General features: G+C 38.1%; 1 protein-coding gene across 2 annotated transcripts in view; it reads left to right on the forward strand.

Annotated features, from left to right (window-relative positions):
- LOC145980973 (uncharacterized) overlaps positions 1 to 18923 on the forward strand; it is a 58475-nt gene extending 39552 nt beyond the window's left edge. Inside the window, exons 12-17 of one of the 2 annotated variants that reach the window (XM_083114061.1) lie at positions 4438 to 4611; positions 5931 to 6778; positions 10976 to 11144; positions 11612 to 11779; positions 15987 to 16129; positions 18344 to 18923. In XM_083114061.1, the coding sequence (XP_082970187.1) occupies positions 4438 to 4611; positions 5931 to 6778; positions 10976 to 11144; positions 11612 to 11779; positions 15987 to 16129; positions 18344 to 18440 (1599 nt within the window). In that variant the 3' untranslated portion in view covers positions 18441 to 18923. The remainder of the gene's footprint in view (positions 1 to 4437; positions 4612 to 5930; positions 6779 to 10975; positions 11145 to 11611; positions 11780 to 15986; positions 16130 to 18343) is intronic. The other variant, XM_083114062.1, reaches the window with a different exon arrangement.
- Positions 18924 to 22895: the final 3972 nt, after the last annotated feature.

The raw sequence follows: 22895 nt of genomic DNA on the forward strand, positions 1-22895 counted from the left end.
TTTTGAGAACAAAAATACTTCCAATTTAAGAGGCACAGACGTACATATCGGTAATACTGCATTATTAAATTTACATTGTTGTTACATTAATACATTTACTGTTAACAATACTACCATAAGAATTTGTATTGAATTTTTATTTTAAGTCCACTTTATGCACAGATAGGAAAATAGGGTTTAAAGTTGTGTCCGAACCACTTGTTCAATGGGCCTCCACTGGATATTGAACCCAGGACCCCTTGATTACAAGGCAACAGTGTTAGCACTGCCAATCCTACCAAGAAAATTTGTGAATGGTGATTTTTATCAGTACTATATTTCTGTAAAATGTTGAGGAAAAAAACTTGATTATTGACATTGCCAAATACTCCATTCTGTATTGTACAAACACCATGTCATATTTTAAAATATATGTATACTCGGGCCTTAGACGAATCCAAGGTCCACCCAAATTTTCAACATCCAAAAAGTTGCACCTAGATTCGAAGAAATATGGTAGTAATGCACTTTTAGTTTACATAACTTTAGTTCTGTTAAGAGGTAGAAGCATTGAAATAGATTTTAACTTCCACAGTAGTGTGACCACGACTTTGATTTGCCCAATTTATGAGAATGTAGTGTCTCTTATGTACAGGGTGTCCAGACTAGATGTATACAAAATACACACATATATTAGAGCACCTGTAAAGCACCCCTGTTTTGTACAAAGTAACTCAGAAAGTTCTTATGTGCGCTGGTACACCTTAATGTGGCATCATTTGTAGCTTGACATATATCCAAACGGTACTCAAGCTCGTGCCAAGTGTTGACCAGCATGTGAAGTGCTATTAGCACAACCGTTTCAATGATATGCTGTGTCAAATCACCCAAATCATGAACTTTTCTCTTGTTGACAACATCTTTAATGAAATGTTTTAGAAACATGTTCATGCATGACTCAACATCAAGTGAACTACTGAAATCTGGGATCGATGGTCGATCAACTGAGCTTTAGTATGGGACAATATAAGGAGTAGTTTTCGCATTATAAGTAGTTATTTTTGTTTACCTCTAGATCAGACACCCTGTATATCAAAATGTGAGTGCATGCATGCTATCTAGTGGAGCAGCTACTCAGTGGAGTCAATATCAGTTGTGTGTGAGAGAGAGAGATAGAGAACTGAACTTGTATTATAAGTGGATGTGAACTAAGCAGTATTTTCGTACTCTGTATGCCTCAGTCAAAATCAACTATCTGCTTGGTTCATTTTTATGAGTACTTTTATAATATATGTCAGGCTCAATCAGATGCGAAATTTCTGAATTAGCACAGCAGGTAACCTGGCCAATATGCTGAAAAAAGATACGTGCTCAGTCTTTACTAAACAGTTGAACTGTTGTATTGAAAGATAATTTACTGTATTTTATAGTTCAAAACAAAATGTAAAAACACTGTGATAATGCAACATGTGACTAATTAAAAATGGCCTTCAGATCTAAACAAAAAAAAAAAAATGTTGATTTTCAACACTTTGAGGATATTGAAGTAGGAATTAAATTATTAATATTTTTAGAAACAGTGATCCAAGACGGTTTGGTTGAAATGGTATGGAATGATCCATATACAGGGTGCCCCATAAGTCACAATGGGGTTTCATCAAATGGTAACTTTTTTGTCTATTAAATATTTTTACCCATTTTTGGTTACAATAAAGTTGAAACCTGGGAAATTTGTTTACATTATGTATGATCCTTTAAATGATGCTCATTGCTCTTGCAAAGATGTACTCTTCCTATGGATGTTCCATGGCAGCTCTTTGCATCTCTCGCTGTAGTACTCTCATTTCTGTATGAATATTCTCCTTCAGTTGGTGGATGATCTGAGGTTTGTTAGCATATACCCTCTCTACAAATAACCCTACAAAAAGAAGGAGCTTCTCTTACCATAAAATGTTGAAATGTTGACAATATGTACGTTCCATGTAAATAATTGAATGCTGGTTTTCTAAATAAAACTCCACAGTTTTGATTTGCTGTGCAGTTGTGAATTTTCAGTGATAAATCTCCTCACTGTGGGCTACGATTTCTAAAAAAAAATAGAGAAGACACTACTATCAGTATTGGTGAACATGGAATAGCAGTAGGAATAGCACAAAAGGCGAAATAAAATAAAGCAAATCAATGAAGCATTATTAAAATACACCGAGGAAGACAAAAAATCTGTAGAAGAGATTTATGTCTTGTTAAAGTAGTGCTACAAAATAAATCTTGAATGGAAATGGCACAGTAGCATGTCTTTGCTGTATTTGATGTTTTGTTTAACAGCATGTTCATTATATGAAAGTATTTTTACCCACACAAATTAGCCAGCGTGGTGACCAAGAGCTTTAAATGGTCGACTTTCGAACTGACTACCAACGTTTCTCAGGGACAGGCTGTGTTCTTTGTGAGTGTTCATCCTCTTCGCCATGATTAGCCAAAAATGATAGGAAAGTGATACTAAAAATAACAAAAATATAAAATAAATACACAAATTAAGTTATACAGGGTGCTCGGAAATTCTCTTTACAAACTCCTAAGGCTAGTAGAGGGGACTGAGTAGAAAATATTTGGAATAGGAACCCATGTCCGGAAACATACAGTTTCCGTGCCCAACCATGAAAATGTGTCTGGATGTGCCTGTGTTGGTATGCCACCGGGTAGGCAGAACATGACGTCAGAAGATCACCTGATGACCTAAAGTGTAATCATTTATTACAGCCATGTCAAATGAGGTGTTACGTGAGGTACAGAAGTGAATGATGTTTGACTCGGTCCATAATACAATCAAATTTATTTGGTAACAATGCCAAGGAAACAAAAAAGAAACGTACTATTCATTGAACACAATAGCACCTGTGTCGACAGTGGAACGCAACAATTTGTTTCTGTCTTCTGCACTGCATGTGTCACATACGGCACTGCTCAACTACAACAGTGGCTTGATGTGACACCCACCAACGTCGTTGCACACATTGTACCAAAGAATCATGTTCTGGTACACTCGCTCCATCACACCTGGTGTCCCGTCAATCTCTTGTGCAGCGACCATAATTTGTACCAGCAGTTCGTCCTCTGTCTTTACATGAGTCTCGTACACCATACTCTTCATACGACCCCACAATAAACAGTCCAATGGTGTTAAATCTGGTGATCGTGGGGGGTCACACAGTTGGACCACCTCGGTCTATCCATCTTTGCCCGAATCTTCGGTTAAGATGTCCCCGAAACTCACGTGTAAAGTGAGGCAGTGTGCCATCGTTCTAAAACCACAGTTCCTGACGGATGTTCAATGGCACAGCATCCAAGAACAGGGCCAATACTTCCTGTAGGAAGATCAAGTACGCGGCATCCGTTAGCCGGCTGGAAGAAGGTATGGCCCGATCACATGACTGTCCAGAATACCTGCCCACACATTGATAGCAAATCTGTGCTGGAATCCCTGGACATGCGTCGCATGAGGGTTTTCGCCTGCCTAGACATGGCTGTTTCGAGAATTGAGAACACACTCCCTAGTGAATTTACATTCATCTGTGAACAAAACTCGATGTGGAAACTGGGGCTCGTCAATGCAGCAGTGCAGAAGTTAACATGCGGTACAAAATTGGCTGGTCTCAAAGTCTCTACCCTTTGGTGGTGGTAAGGAAGTAGTTTGTTGCTCATGCAGAACCTCCCACCCGATGCTGCGAGAAACACCCATTGCATGCGCAATTGTTCGCGTGCTTGTTGACGGGTCCTGTTCAACGTGGTGCAGTACAACCTCTTTCAATTCGGGCATGCGGTGCCTCTTTGGAGCACCACAGTCTTTCCTGTTGGCGGTGAAGGTACCTCGTTCTCGGAGCCATTGCGTAATGCTGGCAAAAAGGATATGCATTGGAGTCGCACATTGTGGATAACGCTCTTGATACAGCCAACAAGCTGATCTTTCATTCCCTTCCGCTGCGTCATACACAAGGATCATGTCCGTGTATTCTGCAAACGTGTACTCAACCATGTTCATTGGAGATGCAGAGGCACGTGAATGGGGCCCCAGGCAGGAAACCGCTGCAGGGTAGACGTCGCATGCCATCAGGTGATCTGATGACATGTACTGCCTACCAGGTTGCATATTAACACAGGCACATCCAACACATTGTCATTGTTGTAGCACGGAAACTGTACATTTCCGGACATGGGTTCCTATTCCAAATATTGTCTACTCCGTACCCTCTACTAGCCCTAGGAGTTTGTGAGGGGAATTCCCGAGCACCCTGTATGTATGTGTATTGATTGATTCTGCCAGTTTTTGTCTGATTGGGAAGATGAGGATGAAACATGTTCAGATGAAATTCATGAGAGAGGGAGGGGGAGAGAGAGAAAATTAATTGAAAACAGATATTTATGTTTTTTTTTTTTTGTTTTTTTTTGTTTTTTTTTCAGAATTTCTTTGTTCTGATCTCTGTCTGTGGAGTTTTTGAGGAGATGTGGAAAACAGTAATAAACCGTAAGTCATTCCGAAGGCTGTTCATGATTGTTCCCGTGGGAAATAGATACTGCATTTGCAATGATGAATTGTTCATAACAACAGAAACACCTAGACAGGTAAAGTTTAAGGTATGTCTCCACTGGTTGTGTTGGTAGTTATTCATACAAGAATATTATAAACATATCTCCTGTGACAGAAAAGAAAGATAACTGTATTTATTTTTGTGAAAAATATAGCATTATAACACCATTAAGCCTTGTTTCCATGATATGAAAAACTAAATATGCTGACCAAGGCAGTAATTTATTTTATTAAACACATAAACTAAACATAACGTTTCAACCTTCTAGCAAGGTCTTCTTCAGACTCCGTATCAAGTACAAATGTAACAAGATACAAAAACAGGGCATTATATATACACACAAACATTACTCCCCTCCAGACTAATAGAAAGTTGGTCTGGAACTTTCTAGCAGGTGGCTTTCCCTTGTCAACTGTACTTTCACCTAAAAGGCTAAACATATTTACTTCCATATAGAATGTTGGACTTTTTATCTCACGCTCTTTTTTCCTTCATTTTTCTTCCTTCTCCTCTTCTCTTTCTCTCTTGTACTTTCCACTCTTTCTAACACCTTCTTCCATTCTTTGTTTAACTTTATTCCCCCATTCCAGTTCATTGTGTCTTCTTCACCTTTCTTCTCTATTTCCTTGGCCTCCTTCCATTTTCTCACTAGCATTCTCTTCTCCCTTCCGATCTGCTTAGCCTCATCCCACTCTATGTCATGTCATGTTTCTCTCGTGTGTTTAAATATCGCATTTCTCTCCCTCTTAAGTTGTACATCATCCCTATGTTGTTTCAACCTGTTTTTCAGCCTCTTTTTCGTTTCTCCTATGTACACACTCTGACATTCTTTACATTTCACTTCGTAGATAATCCCTTCCTCTTCTCTGTTTTCCTTTTTCTTGTTTGCATTCTTTGCTATTCGTAAGATGCTTCTCCCTCCCTTCCTGTAAGTTTTAATGCCCGCTTTCCTAAGCATATCTTTTCTGTGATCTTCCCCATACTCCTTATCCCAAACCTGTTCAAGATGAAGCCGACATTGAATCATTTAATGATCTTTCATTCATCCAGTTTTGATAATCTTCCTTTGAAATTAAGTTAAAAAATGTTTGCATTATTTTTTTAATAAATGTAAGATTTTTTTTTAGAAATTTTGGATTGATTGATTTTTTGGTCATGGTCATTTTGTTACTATCGAGTTTGTACTGAAAAATGGATCCTTGTAGTGAAAAATATTATCTTATAAGAAAGAACGATTATGATTTGATCTTTGATTTGAAAGAAAAATCAGTGGAATTGAGTACTAAAAGCCTTTCAGGTGAAATTCACTGAAGCAGTATGCACACAGAATAACACTATTAACATTTTGAAATATCTTTTTTGTAGCTGCCAAGGATGTTCGTAGAAAAGAAGGTTGAGAAGAAAAAGAAAGCAAAGGTAGAAAGTCGGCAGGCTGTGAAGAATGTTGCAGGAAGGAAAGCAGACGCAGGCAGCCCACAACCTGCAAAGAAAGCAGATGTAGGAAACCCACAACCTGCAAAGAAAGCAGACATAGGAAACCAACAACCTGCAAAGAAAGTAGACATAGGAAACCAACAACCTGCAAAGAAAGTAGACATAGGAAACCAACAACCTGCAAAGAAAGTAGACAGAAACCCACAACCTGCAAAGAAAGCAGATGTAGGAAGCCAACAACTTACAAAGAAAGCAGATGTAGGAGGCCAACAACCTGCAAAGAAAGTAGGCGGAAACCCACAACCTGCAAAGAAAGCAGACGTAGGAAGCCAACAACCTGCAAAGAAAGCAGATGTAGGAAGCCAACAACCTGCAAAGAATGCAGATGTACGAAGCCAACAACCTGCAAATAATGTTGCAGGAAAGAAAGCAGCTACATCAAGTCAACAACCTGTGAAGAACATTACTGTCAGGAAGGAAATTGTAGAAGTACCAAGTAGCTTGGCAAATAAAACCCGTGAACAAAATAAAAGTTCTGTAGTAGCCAAAGCAACTATGAGGAAAGGAAATTCCATAGAAACCAGAGTCAGCACTACCACATATAAACGGACCATTCTTCCATTGTATAAGAAGATCTACTTTGGTACTGATGATGAGGATATAAAAAAATTTGTTCACAGATTTCTGGATCACTACTTTTGTATATTTGATTCATCAAATAGATCCTTACTGAGAGACTTCTACCATGAAAATGCTCTATTTTCATTAAGTGGTGTTAGGTAAGAAACATTTTAAATTTTATGGGGGCTTTGTATATGTTTATTGTCTTGTGCAATGATATATCGGGTGAGTTTTTTAGCTTGACACAACGAAATATCTATAAAAGTACGCATCTGATCAAAAAAAAGTTCTGAATGAAATTTGTTAGTCTCGAAGGGGCTCATCCAATGATGCCAAACTCCACCCCAACCCCACCTCCTGGGGGGTGGGGCAAGGGGCAACTTTAAAATCTCAAATGGGAACCCCCCATTTTTTATTGCAGATTCAGATTCTCCAGACAAGAATACGTAGGTTTTGTCTGAAACTTTTTGTTGGATTTGTGATAGATGGCGTTGTAATCGCAAAAAGTAAGATTTTGCACAATTCTCAAGAAATACACTGTCCTCGTCGTCAGGCTTCGTGGCAGATTATGCCGTGTCTGATTGACCTGGAAACAAGGTGTAATGGTTTGTAAGATAAAACATGCGGTCCTGAAACATGCTCGGCAATCTGTTGAAAACAAGGTTAACCAATTATAAAACTGTAAAACGTTGAAGAAATGGGAATGTAGAGGAAAGATGGGTAAAGATGTTAAACAAATGGAAGAAGATAAAAACAAATAGGCTTTAATGTAACGAATGAAATGACACGAGCGTTCATGATGATAAAGGAGTTCCAAGGACGTAATTATTCAGGAGTAGCAGGGAAAAGGAGGGGGAGGGAGGAAGCAAGTGGACGGGGCCAGTACCAGCCATCGGCAGCACATCAGCAGCACAACATTAGCTGTGAAGTCAACTAACTCGATCCATTCTGCGGAAGTGAGATTGTTTATTTTCACATGGTCAAAGGTTTTTACGGAGATTTGAAATCTTCAACGTTTTACAGTTTTATAAGTGGTTAACAACGTTTTGAACAGATTGCCGAGCATGTTTCAAGAACGCATGTTTTCTCCTAAAGACCATTTGATCTTATTTCCTAGTCAAACAGACATGGCATAATGTGCCACGAAGCCTGAAGAAGAGGACGGAAGTAGTGTTTTTCTTCCTTGACCCCATTAGTGGACAATGATGCAAGAGAAAATTGAAATGGTGTACATTTATGGAGAAAGTTGCAGGAATATCAATGATGCTGTAATACTTTATTCTCAACGTTTTCCAGACCGGGTGCAATTGCATGCTTCTTTTCACAGAGTTGTTCAACAGTTCTCCACCGAGGGAACTGTACAACCAAAAAAAAAAAAAAAAAAAAGGAATTGCCGAAGAACAATTGCTGGAGAAAATAATGAAATTGCGGTATTAGCTGCAGTGGCTCATAACCCCCACGTTAGTACTCGACAAATAAAGTCGTGAATCGGGAATTTCGCAGACTACTGTGTGCCAAATACTGAAGCGTAGAAAATATCCGTTTAAACCCGCATTGGTTATGCCAAGTTGAACATCAGCGCCCTTGGAATGTAAATGTTTGGTGCGGAATAATTTGCAATAAACTTATTGGTCCATATTTTATCGATGGGAACTTAAATGGTGAGAAATATCGAAACTTCTTGCAGAACAAACTTCCAGTATTGCTAGCAGACCTTCCCTTAGACGTGCGACAAACAATGTGGTTGCAACATGATGGTTGTCCAGCACATTATTCCGTTGCAGCACGAGAAATATTAGATCGCGTGTACAACCGTCGGTGGATCGGAAGATGTGGTCCAGTGTCTTGGTCTGCAAGATCGCCAGATCTTACTTTGCCTGACTTTTGTTTGTCGGGCTACGGGAAGTGTGAAGTTTATAATGAACTGCCAACAACGCGTGAGAACATGATTGAGCGAATCACCAATGCATGTTGAAAGATTACACTGGGCACGCTTCTCAGTTGTGTCCAATCATTCCAAGTGCGGATAAATCAGTGTATCGAAGTGGGTGGTGACATTTTCGAGCACTTATTGTAAAATGATTATTACAAACAAGCACCCCGATGGTGAGAGGTGAGGGGACTCACCTAAAACAAGCACTCCAATGGTGAGAGGCGAGGGGATTCACCTAAAACAAGCACCCCGATGGTGAGAGGCGATGGGACTCACCTTACAAAATCACCCCGATGGGAACAAAATACTGCTATGTCCACGTCGTTGTTCCTGGGTTATGCTAAATGCAGTTTCTTATAAAAATTCAACATGCCTCACGTCATTTTGCGATGAAAAGTGCATTTTTACCATTTCCGCAATATTTCATTTTTGCAATTACAGCGCCATCTATCACAAATCCAAAAAGAAGTTTCAGACAAAACCTACATATTTTTGTCTGGAGAATCCCAATCTGCAATAAAAAATGGGGGTTCCCATTTGAGTTTTGAAAGTTGTCTCTCGCCCCACCCCCAGGAGGTGGGGTAGAGGGTGGAGTTTGGCATCATTGGATGAGCCCCTTCGAGACGAACAAATTTCATTCAGAACTTTTTGTTGATCAGATGCATACTTTTCGAGATATTTTGTTGTGTCAAGCTAATATATATATATATATATATATATATATAAAAATTGGCACTCTGTCAGTGTGTCTGTTATCTAGTCAGTAGGGCATCTAACTTCCACGTAGGACACCCAGGTTCGATTTCCAGGATCTGTGATCTAAGGTTGGAATATTCCAGCCTTGTCCAAACATAAAGCAGCACTGGGGCTCACCCAGCCTCAAATCAATGGGAACTGGTGGCAACCCTGGGAGGAGGTTTAAAGGCAACCAGATCATGGTGCTGCTCACATCACCTCAAAAAGTGGCCGAGATCGAGAATGTGTGGTGCCCTACCTACACATCTCCTAAATGTGCCTTCATGTTACAGTGCTATATGAACGGGGAACTTTATACCTTTCAGTGTCTCTTGATGTAGGTATATTTTTTTATCCATAACATTGCTGATAGTTTTAGTGATCTAATAAGTAGTCTCTAACTTAGTGCAAATTTCTTCCATCTTATTATACAGTGGAACCCCAATTTTACGTTCCCAGATTTTACATTTTCCTGTATTACATTCAATCTTGATGAGTCCCAAAATAGCGAGAGGTTATTAAATATTGATATTATGAATGAAGGATTATTATCTGATAAGTAGAGCCCGGATTTGTATGTAATTACATATTCTGATCCTTTTTAGATACATACCTTGAACAGGAAAATATCAACAAATTATATAAATGACATGATTTTGCATAAGTTTCATGTTACATATTTTTACATATTTGCCAGGATATTATATTTGCTAATTTTGCATAAAACAACATATTTTGGTAATTTTTTCCTATCTTGATTCTTTTTCCTATATTTTCGATCTATGAAACATGACGAAAATTTGTAGCTGATGTGATGTCATATTTTGTAATCAATGAGATTCATAGTGCTTACAGTAACCCAAAATTGACTGCCAAGTCAAAAGACAGGCTAAAAGAAAAAGGGAACTTATTTATCGAAAAATGCTGGAATTTCTCCCCCCCCCTCATCCCTCTCCCTTCTGGTTACATATTTTCGTTTCACTTTTAGGTTTAGGCAATACACCTAGAAACTTGGCATCAGTGGACAAGAAAGCTACTTTCCAGTACATATCGAGTTACACAATATGTTCCCTTGTATAAAAAGTACGAAAGTAGCTATGCAATTTCATTTGATTGTTCTTTCTGTAGATGCTTTTTTTACAATTTGTTTCGAAAGTTACAAAGAACTCTCTCACATATATACATATTCTACAATAATTTGCAGTGCGAAAAGTAATTAACAGTTGACAAAATTGGTTCCTTAAATATGTACTCGTTGCTGTGCTTTTTGAGTGTATAAATTTGATACAAATTTAATTTAAACAACGTATGTCCTTAGAGTTATGTTAAATATGTTCAAATAAAATAAATACGATATGCACCAAAATATACAGTACTGAAACATCAGTGATACGTCCGATTTCCAATTGTTTCAGGAGAAATAAACTCACAGATGACAACAAGGTAATGTTCGTCTTTATATTTCAGTACTGTATATTTTGGCACATACTGTATTTAACAGAATTCTTGAAATTGCTATTACATATTTTTGATACTACATATTTAACTTCATATCCTTTTGATAATATATATTTAGGTACATATTTTATCAATTTATGTGCATATTTTGCACTTTGATATTACATAAAAATCTATTGATAAGTTTTATTTATTTACTTTTTCATTATTTATCTATTCTTTATTCCAGATTTGTGAACTTTGCAAGCAAAATTCGAAATATACTGAAATGCACAGATCCAAATGAACAAAACAAACTTCTGTACCAAAGAAATGTTGCTATAATTAATTGCCTCAGGACACTGCCCAGGACAAAGCACTTGATGGAAACGCTGAATATTGACTTATTGAAGTGTACAGTAAGTTATTCTCTAGTGAGTCTAGTGGAAGATCAAGGTTTTTTTGGCTTGCCAGGATTTGGGAATGAAAAGTTATATGAGTGGGAACTCTGAAAATTCTTGTTTGCGTAAGATGTGACCGTGGCGTAGTGGCAATCAAGGAGTCCTTGTTTTGATACCTAGCAGGGACACATAGTGATTCAGATCCCACTTCAAACTGTAGGTAAATTCCCAATTAGCCTTCCTGTGCATAAAGTGGACTTTAAAGAAACAAATTCAAACTCAGTTGCAAAAAGCTTATGTGCTGATGTTCCCAGAATTTTAGTATAAATCAATAAGGAAGTTCTACTCACTGAGAGTGCTTTTCTTTTAAATATTTCACTATTTAATATATAATGTACGTAGTTACATGGACAATATATGTTATGCCTATTGAGCAAGTACTATTGTTATTTTAATATTAGTTTTCTTTTTCTTTTTTTTTTCAGAGAACTCTTATATCACTATGTGTCAGTGGTATTTTCCGTGAACTGCAAATGAAGAATAAACCATACTACTCATTTAGTAGAGTATTTGTGATAATGCCAGTTGACGAAGACTACAGGATTGTGAATGAGGAATTGTTTGTGGGTGCCACACAAACGAGACAATTGCGGGTAAAATAATGATCATTCATTTTTGTTGATAACCATCAGTTCTCATAATTTTCATTCTAAGTCAAGATTCTCGGTTCAAGTCCAGATGCTTACATGGGTATTTCTTCTTCATCTATTTCATGTTATCACCATTGATCTACATCATATGAGGGCTGATCGATAAAGAGTGAGACTGATTTTTTTTGTACATGTGTTTATTACTCTACATGATCTTTTTTCAAAGTAGTCCTCCCCTGACTTGAATGCAATTATCAGGGCCACTGTTAGGGAATGCGAGGCCCTGTGCGAACTATATCGCATCACCCATTTTTCGTAAGAAAGCAAACATAGTTATTAGTATTATGTAATTATTATCTATTGTTATACCCGTGTGGGTGTTCGTCGTATCCCCTTTTACCACCAACGAAATCTAAAATTTGACACCCTGTAGAGGAATGTGTCATCAAGGTAAACAACTTTTCTTAATGACTTTTGCTGATTGAGACCTCATTTCTGTGCTATAAGCCCTAGAATAAATATCCTTTGTGTTTGCAGCCATGTACTGCAAATTTATTATTTAAAACCGACGGTCACTCAACTGAGTCTAGAAGCAGAACTAATCTATCATCTGGTGCAGAAGATGAAATACACTCTTCCTCGCAATTTGTTCCTACATTGCCACCTGGCTCGCAAAAGAGTTACATTTAAGATCACCAATGCCACTGGCACTCACGTCTGCGACTAAGCACCAACAATAACGCTAGCACTAAACCCCAGGATTTTGCCATTATTTCAGTTTATTCGTCGCTGCGGAATTTGAAGCAAACGGTATTTAGAGGTAGTAACATTTTTTTCGAAATTAACCCTTCTGACTTTTTAAAAATGCATCCCCCCTTCTTTCCTCTTTTATAGCCTTTTGGAATCCTGATTAAAATTTACGAAATTTGTCTCGTTCCCAAGACATTTCATTTTCCACATTCGCGATTCTAAACACCCACATGCACTATTTTCTGAAACAAGAATAACAAGGAAGTTAGAGAATGATTTCATTGACTTGAAACTTGTTGGGACTTAGGCATAGTTGTAAAATCTGGCAAAATCTTCAAACACCCTCCTTCTCTGGGAGGGTTTGTCAGGAAATAAAAATAAAATATCTCCAGATCTTTATTTCTATTCATCTGCGAGGGAACATGCCGACCCAAGGCCCGTTGACCTGCTCACCGCCGGCCTTTAAAGGTCTGTTTATAAGCCCCCTTTTGGAAATGGATAGAGCTGTAAAGTTTGACGTCAGAGACGCAGAAAACATAGAACGTGCCTGCTTAAAAAGTGAAACAGGGCTGTAGACAGGCAGGGGCCAGGGGTGCTCAGCCCCCTCTGAAATTTCGTAAAATTGCTTTATAAAATTTGTTTGCAGTGAAAATGTATACAGCAGATATTATTTTGCTCAAAACTTGATCAAGGTTAAATTCACATAACAAAAAGAAGAAATATCACTATCTTTCACCTGATTTACGACCTGAAGTCAAAGTAGTGGGAGTTAATTAGAATATTCTCTCGACTCCAGCTACGAGTGGGAGCATGGGGTGTGTGCAAGATATTGGGGGCGAACATAAAGGTACCGCTGATATCCCGTAACCCCCCCCCCCCTTTCTCCACCCTGGAGATAAATTCTGGCTACGTGCCTGAAGTGAAATATGCTTGTTTATTTTTTTATTATTACATTCGTTTGTTTCTTCTGAGAAATAAATCTGTCCGCAAGTATATGTTGAAACAACTATAGTGGAACCAGCAAAAAAAACCTGCGCAGAACCGCGACTTCTGTGCACCGTACTCCCGTGGGGGCAGGGGGGGGGGGGCAGGGTGGACCATGTTTCCTTATGGCCCAAGCTTATGGCCCAAGCTGAACGGATCGAGGGGAAGGTGCACGAAGGTTCTTTTGTTTGTGGTTGCTCTATAAAATATAATTTAGAAAACCTGATATTTCTTTTCCATGTTTCCTTCCGACAAAAAGTAGCGAAATCTTATTGAAAAGACAAATTTGAGGTAGGAAATTGTAAATTTGCCCTTTATTTTTTCACGAGAGTGCTACGAGCGCTGTTTAAAATCTGAAGTGCTTTGAATACCATAATATAAGGGAGTAAATAAAGATGAACGCCAATCCTGTCTTGCAAATTGCTCACCCCGAAAAGCCCAAATGAAAACATCATGAAAAAAAATTCTTGCAAACTGAGTGCTGTGCAGTCACAAGTAAGAGATTGTGCCAGCAATAGGACTGTTCTGAAATGTATGTTTATTCTAGCTTTTCTTATTTTGCGTCACTTTTCTGCCTCTTTAGGCACATTGTAAACATGAGCACAAATGATGGTTAGATGAAATTAAAGAAGGAACACTCGCAGAGAAACACCCATTCTGCCAGTCCACAGACTCATGATGTAAGCCATTCTTTGTGAGATCCTTGAGAATCGCCTCACATTTATTCAGCACTGCCTGAGAGAGTGCAAAACAATGGGCCCCGTAGCTTTGACTTGAGTGCAGGGAACATTAAAAAAGTCACAGGGGGCTATGTCTGGGATATAAGGTGGATGTGGTACACAGGCGATATTGACGTATACCATGATGGGATTTGCCATTTGAGGTCGTGCATTGTCATGATGAAGTTGTGATCGTTTCTTTGCAATGTGCCTCCAACACTGATGTGTAGTTTTCTGCTGTAACAGTAGTGTGCGAGGGAAATGCATGCTGGTACACATTCCTTTACAGTCAAAAGAAAGTGATCACCATCACCTTACCTGCAGATGGAACAACTTTAGCCTTTTTCGGTTTTGGAGAATCTGGCGATTTCCATACTGTGCTGGCTTGTTTTCCTCCTGGGTTGTAGTGTTGCACCCACGACTCGTCATCGGTGATAACTGATTCCAGAAAAACATTGCCTCCATCACCGAAGTGACGTAGCACCTCACAACATGTGTCCACTTGATTTCTGCATACTGCTTCTCATCTCCATTGTGTGTCATGTGAAATGCACACAGTGCCAACAAAGAGCGTTGCTGCCAAAGAAAGGATCCGATGGTGCTGCCATCTTTGGGTATTATGTATGAAACCCCACTCTTGTCCAATATGCACATTACGAACATGCAATGAAACAGGGTGCTGTGCAAAAAAAAAAAAAAAAAATTGTTTCACTTTTTGTTGATCAGCCCTCGTGGTACTTAACCTGAAAAAGTAGAAAAGCAACATAAAATAATGCTTTTCTCATTTACTTGTGGTTATTACAAGACCTCTCGACTGTCCTGAGTATGATACCTGATGGAAGCATAAAAATTCGGTGTTGAACCAGCATCATCATGAAGAAAAGAGGGGCGATACTTGAAAAGATGAAGTAAAGGATCTCGGTCTCAAATGTCAGAACACTGGGTGACCAGTGAAAAACTACATGGCTAGCCCAGCCCCTCAAAACATCTGTTGCATCATGGAATTTAGTGCAAGCACATCAACATATTTTTATTATTATGTTCCAAGAGATTTGTGCTCTTTTCGTCCAACGCGTCTACCAGTCAAAAAAGTGATGAAAGTCAAGAAAATAGTAAAGCAATCAACAAATAGGTCAAGAAGTCAATAAAAAGTCAATAGATTATACTTGTGGTCAATAATTTTTTCTAGCACAATGATTGATTGATTTAGTTTATTTTACTTCACTTTTCGGCCCCTTTTGGCGAATTGCGAAGATGAGGATGAATGGTGGTAAGATATGATGGATGAAGGGACAATCACAACTATACAGGGACAACAACACAAACCCAACTGGCTGTGAGTCCAGATGCTAGAGTCTTGATAGTCTGCCAAATGCAGTCCAGGATGCATTAATAGATAAAGTGAGCCTAGTTCTACTGTTAAATACAGCTTCAGTTTTCATCCTAACTGGCTTTTTGATAGGGGTTTTTCATGAAATAAATATTTAATTTTTCTTAATTGCTAATTTCCATTACCTAAGGGGAGATCGAATAAATAAAAGTTAAGAAATACGAGAAAAGAAGGTCAAGAAAATGTCAAGAATTTGTAGACACCATGTTGTCAGACATTTATTTGTAAATTAAAGGTGACCACAGTTAAGTATCAATTGTTACTGATTGTTTGCCATATTATATTGAATTGGCATTCTCTTCATTATGGATATCTATATTTTCCAGTAAAGCTCTATTAAATCTACATTTTTTTCTAACGCTTTCAGAAATTGCCAAAATTGCCCGAAGACCATACAGCATTTAAAGTAGGAGAAGGGATTGCAGAAAATAATCTGGATAGCTTTACAAAATACCTAATGATAGAGACTCTAGTACATATTACAGGATTAAGCCCAGTATGGGCTCTGAAGTAAGTGTTACTTCCATGAGGTTTTCTATATTTATATGTTAATTGGTTAAAAAAAAAGTATCGGGCAATTTGCACAATAGATCTTTTTTACACTTTTTGTTCTACTAAAATAGTGGCTACATACAAACATTCCATAGCAGTTTTCCCCACCGCTAATTTTCTTTTCATGCAAGATTGTGTCATGTATTATGTTGGAAAACACTTTTTTTTTCAATGGACTGTATTAGTGGTAACATCACAGCAGACAACAGAGCACAATTTTAGTCCAAACAAAGCAGCCACGTGGTTGTCTCCTAATCAGATCCATTGAATTTTCTATCGGAAGAAATAGGTTTAATGATTGTGACAGCAGTTATGAAACAAAATTGTGGTGTGTATTGTACATCAATGTAAGGATAAGATTTCAGAGAATACATCTCTATATCACACATACCTTACAGAGAATAAGGTAAAGATTAACCGGAATAAGAAAATCATGCATTTTTTTTAAAAAATTTAGATATTCCAGTTCAGAGCACAGCTGAAGATGGCCGAAGTTCAGCCGATCTCAAGTGCAGTCACGCTGCTGCCCATGCATCACAATTTTGTTTCATAACTGCTGTCACAATCATTAAAGCTACCCATTCTGATTGAAAATTCAATTGCTTTGAATAGGAGACAAACACGTGACCACTTCCTTTCGACTCAATCGTCCACCGTAACATCATACTAATATGGTCCATTGAATGTGTGTCGTCACTGCCGTCTCTTTTTGTTCTGTCTGTATTCTGCAATCACACCTCATTCATCCCAGCAGTGACCGGAGATTTACCTATGGAATTTCCTTCTCATCACCTTTGAATTGCGAGACTCATACCTGCACCAGTAGACATTCCACGAATATTGTAAATAGCACATTTTAACTTTTTACGTACAATGACATTTCAGAAACATCTCATTGGTATCATGAGATCAGTGTCAGCACAATACATAATTCATTGTACTGGTTTCTTCTTTCAATTCAAGTGGATCTGGTGATACAAGAAGTTTGTGCAAAGTCACAACACATGTAACAAGTAAGAATATGGTGTTTGTGATGTTAAATAATGAATAAAGTGTATTTTTCAGTTTCGATATACATTGATGATGGTATAAAAAATATCAATTCGAATTTAATTACAGATTCCAATAATCTATTTTTCTGCAGTAGTCACATTTGGAGCTGCCATTCTTCAGAGCCCAAATGTCTTGAAAGTCATGTCAAATTCATAATATTCACGTTTCAGGGAATGAAAGATGTAGCAAATTAAGGCACTGAAATCCGGTACTTTTCTGTGAAACCATTTATATATGGTTTTGGTTTTAAATTTTAAAGACCTACATTTCAGAGATGAATTCTGACTCCATCCTCAGGTTAGTGTGATGTATTTAGTCAATCATTTATTCAGTCCCTGGGCTCTAGATGTGTTTGAGATCGGCATCTATGTGCTAGAGTATAAAGTCTGTTTCCTGGGAGGATTATTTTTTGGTGACCGAAGCTCCACCTTGTCTAGTGGTCATCAAGACCTGTTTGTAGTGAGCGTTCCGGAGAGGATTATATTTGTGGTGGGCCAGGCTCTTCCTTGTCTGGTGGTCACGTCAAGACCTGTAGAGCCTCAGACACTGAAAAATAATCCTCCCAGGCAACAGACTTTATACTCCATCATATAGACGCCATCCCCAAACACATTATGTGTGTGGAATAGACGCCATCCCCAAACACATTATGTGTGTGGACTGAACAAATGATTGACTAAATACATCAGACTACCCTGAGGATGGAGACAGTATCAATCTCCAACGCAAAACTTGAGTACATTGACATTATATTTGCAGTGTCATTTTTACATTATGTAATTATTCTGAACCCTGTGAATTGCTGCATTGTATTTTTAGTATTAGGTGTGACTTTTTTGGTATTCATTTGGGCAGCCAAGTTTTCACTTTTGATAATGGTGTGCAATTCAACGTAAATAATATAAACTTTCATATTCCCCTTTTACCACCATACTAAGCCTTGTGGTTATTTTCGCTACTTTCTCACAAAATACATAAATAAGGTTTAACAATTATTTATTGGTTTGACAACTGAAGATTGCTGTAAAATAGAAGCCATTTGATTTTTTCATTATTATTCATTTTTGACACTAATCATTTTGTAGTACTTATTTTTAATATGTGAAAAATAAATTCCAGGTGTCTGCAAGACAACAAGTGGAATTTGATGAAAGCTGTTAAAATATTCAAGGAACTCGACAAGCAACAAAAGATCCCTAAGGAAGCATACCACTGAGAACACTTTCTTAGTATTATAAATTGTGACATGCATTTATTGGATTCCAATGAACAATTTTCTAATTGTGTTGTAAGTTTTGTATCATAAGTGAACGAATATCTGGATTGGTATTATACACAAATCTACTTGAAAGCATAATTGCTCATCAAATACGGACTCTAAAGTGAAAAGAATAATGTTTATAATAAAGTACTTTATAGTTTCACGTATCCAATGTGCACGTTGTGTTAGAAGCTAAATAAATATATTATTTATTATTGACAAAGATATGAAACTATAATTTATGTTAATATCATGTAATGTTACTGACACATTTCAGTATAAACTGGAAAACAGTTTTTCAAGTGGGTGTAGAAAAAATGACTTTATTTCTCCAAGTCATGGTTCAATCATTTCATGAAATTGTTTACGTGACATTGTTCATTGTAAAATTATTTTTCTGTTACTATTAATTCCTTTGTAAGATACATGATTTGTATAAAAAAACAAATATTTTGCTTCATTTTTTTCAAATTGTGCAATTGAATGTTATGCACAGTTAATATATCTACGTATGAGGTTATTGTATGCCACAATTTGTTTTCAAGGTTCATACTGATATGTAACAATTCTTCATATTGAATTGTTGCCTACAGTACAGTCACTGATGTGTCACCTAATCCTGGCCTATACTGGATACTTCAAATAAGTGTACCTTATGTGTATTTAAGATGAAACAACTGCATCCTAAATAGGCCACAGAAAAAAGAGTCACAATTTGTTTCTAATTTGGAGTTAGAACATTTGCATTCAGAGTGGACAATTTATTATTTTCCGTTTTTTCAGAACATTTGTATCCAGAGTGGACAATTTATTATTTTCCGTTTTTTGTCTGCAACTTGCCGATGTATGAGGGGCATCCGGAAAGCAGTACCTGTTTTTTAATTTAGAAAAAACTAACAAATATTTTTTGACATAACTTTGTAATTGTTAACAACAAACTTTAAACTATTTCTCTACATAGTCACCATGCACATTTAAGCATTTGTCATAACGTGTGACAAATGCAAAGTTTTTGTAACCCAGCTTCATATTCCTCTGCCCCCAGTCCATTGAGGAAAGTAGTCACCCCTTCTTTCAGTTCCTCATCACTGTGTAATGTCTTTCCTCCAAAAAGTCCTTTAGTTTTCTGAAGAGATGAAAATCTGAAGGAACCAGGTCTGGGTTGTAGGGTGAATGGTTGAAAATTCCCCACTTGAATTGTTGAAGAAGTTGCTGTGTTTTCCCAGCAGTATGATGAATTCGTCAACTGCACTCAGCAGTTCGTCCGTAATGACAGATGGGCACCCGGAGTGTTCGTCATCATGGACATTCTCTCTCCTCGAGTTGAAGTTTCGATACCAGCGCCGAACACACAACTCATCAATAACATTGTCTTCATAAACCTCTTTTAATTGACGGTGAATGTCACCACATGGTCGCACACTCCTGGCGTTGAAAAATCTGATCACAGTCCTAACTTCACAGGTGGCGGCGTTTTCAATTTTTTTGAACATTGTAAACACTGACAGAAACAATAACTAATTGTAAACACTCACAGAAACAATAACTACAATGGCAGTGCTACAAAATTTCGTACACACACACCAGACAGTCAACTTTAGTCATTTTACCTTGAGCGGCGGCTACTCCCGTCACTATACTGAACACAACTCCAACTGGTGCTTGACCTTGATGGTCATTTCTGGCACGTCCTGTCCCCCCAATCACTTTCAGGGGCATGTGGTCCGATGGACGTCAACAACCTCAGTTGCGAAGTAAAAGCTGAAGGGATCACATCGCTCTCCCGAAGCAACGTTGCCAAGCGTACTTCTGTTTTTGCCAGTTGCCTTTATATGACTGTGTGTCTGTCTGCATTCCGACCTGTGGGTGGTCCTTCCGGAAACTTCAACGTGCAGAACCACATGTGCAGTTGAACCCGCTGATTTCTGGTGTTGACCGAGAAAACTCTTTCTCCCTTTACAGTACGTTTGGCAAAATGTGGTGAACCCAACGCTCATTTGTTTCATCCCTCGAACAACGCTTGGTACCTTGTGACTCGAAAATACCAGATCTCAGTCGAAGAAAATTCAACTGATTGCTGATTTCCTGTTTCCCAGCTGCCAGTTGAAGTTGCGTTTAGTATAGCACTCCACACGGTGCAAACGGGTACTACTTTCCGGATGGCCCTCGTATAAAATAAATCGTACATGGATCCATCTTTCACTCTATGCAAGAGGAGATGGGATGTCAGTACTGCTAACATATGACTTCCCCACTGCTTAAGAGCTAATGTGACGTGCATAAATGAACTTACAAAATGCGACCACTTTTGTAGTCATGCCGTTGGGTTCAACAAACACGTACATGAAAGGCTACTAATCAGAATTATACCCCTTCTATGCCCTCAAATAACTTAACAGGCACAAGATGTTACTGTTCAAAGATTATTTGTTTTTGTTAAAAAAAAAAAGTTTTTAAACGAACAAGAAACTATATTATTATATTGTGGTACAAGTTAACTTACTGCACTTGATGTGTGGTCTCAGAAAACTTGATATGGTAGTAAAACTGTAAAAGGTTATGCAGGAACCCCCCCCCCCCCCACACACACACACACGCATGTGTGTGTCTGTGGAGTGTCACCCTATGTTACCAATAAACTTTCACAGGGCGTAGTTGACATGAAAACCAACAAACGTTTCTCAAGAATAATTTGCTATATTCAATGCTGTGAATCTTCGAGAAACAACTTTTGTATCTTACATGCATGCAACTACGTTACAAAGACATTTAATATTTTTGTCAAGAAGCAACAAAGTTTGTAGTACGATGTGGATACAACAGACTTTCTGTCCAGTGTAAAAATGTTGCAAATCTTAACAATCCTTTCGTTCAGTCAGACACATCCAAAATATGATAAGCAACATTATGTGTGTTTATGTGGGGGGACAAATGCACTATCTGAAAGAAAAGGACAAGTAACACCCTTGACAGCATCCCGTGTAGTATAGTATTTTATCTATAGCATGAATCTTATCAGGCCACAAAATAGACACCAGTGGCACCTTGAAGCTATTCCATGTAGGATCTGCAAACATACAGCTTACAGCATCGAAATTAGGCTTCAACGAGCAAACTGTTGCTAAGAAAAATTGGTTGCTTTGAGATCCTCTACACACTGTGATAGTAGCCATTATGTCACCATGTGTAAAAATGCAGTGTACAAGACAAGTACAAGTAACAAAACATTGCATTAAAATAAATTCCAATTGAAACTCATAAATTATATTCTATGCAGAATGTCATTAAGGGGAGTGGAGAGGCACTGGCCCCACACCTCCAATTTTTTCGTGGCTTACAATAAAATTTACTTTAAAGTTAAAAAAATCTTTCAAATTATTTATTCAGAAATCTTTTCATGTAGACCCAACTTGCACTTTTTAAATTTCGTAAAGATTCACTTGTGTCATGTTATATCTTGTTGAACCCTCTTGTTGCTCATACTGTATATAGAGGATGTCACCGTACAACAGCCACAAACTTTCACAGCGTATGGAGGACACATAGGCGTGCGCACGGGGGGTGGTGGGAGCAATTGTCCCCCCTAATCATGTACGTCCACAGATTTTTTTCACGGAGGGACAAGCAAGGTCTTTTTCCATGGGGCATATTACCCCGATAATAGTGTTACCCCCTCAAAAAACATCACTTGAATTTGAAATTATCACATTAATGTAAATTACAAGATTCATTCAATAAATAACCAGAAATATTTTTTTTTACACAATCTATTATTCGAATGGAATAAAACACATGATAATTATTCAGCGTAGTCCCCCTCAAGTTCAATGCACCTGAGCCAGCGCTCCACAAGCCTCCCAATTCCACATGCAAAGAATTCTTTTGGGCATGTGCGTAACCAGTCATGCACTGCTGCCTGGACTTCCTCCTCATCCTCAAACCTTGAGCCACCAAGAGCATCTTTAAGTGGGCCAAAAATGTGATAACCTGAAGGTGCCAGTTCCGGGGAATATGGGGGGTGGGGTAAGCAGATAAACTTTAGGTCAATGATGGTAGCTAATGTGACTAGCAGTGTGTGGTCTTGCGTTGTCATGCAGTAACAGGATGTCACTGGACACCAGACCACGTCGCATCTTCAAAATTGCTGGTTTAAAATTTTCACGCATAAGGTTTGCGTATGTCACACTGTTTACATTTTGACCTCTAGGCATGTAATGTTCAAGAATTGTTCCCTTATGATCCCGAAACAAAGTCAACATGACCTTACCAGCACTTCTTTCAACTCGCACCTTCTTGGGTCTTGGAGATGAAGAATGTTGCCACTCCATTGTATCCCGCTTTCGTTCAGGTTCGTAAAAATGTACCCAACTTTAATCTCCCGTGACTGTACGGTGAATAAATGCCTCCCCT

The sequence above is a fragment of the Lepisma saccharinum genome, chromosome 28 (genome assembly GCF_977018435.1).
Source record: "Lepisma saccharinum chromosome 28, izLepSacc3.1, whole genome shotgun sequence".
Lineage (NCBI taxonomy): Eukaryota > Metazoa > Arthropoda > Insecta > Zygentoma > Lepismatidae > Lepisma > Lepisma saccharinum.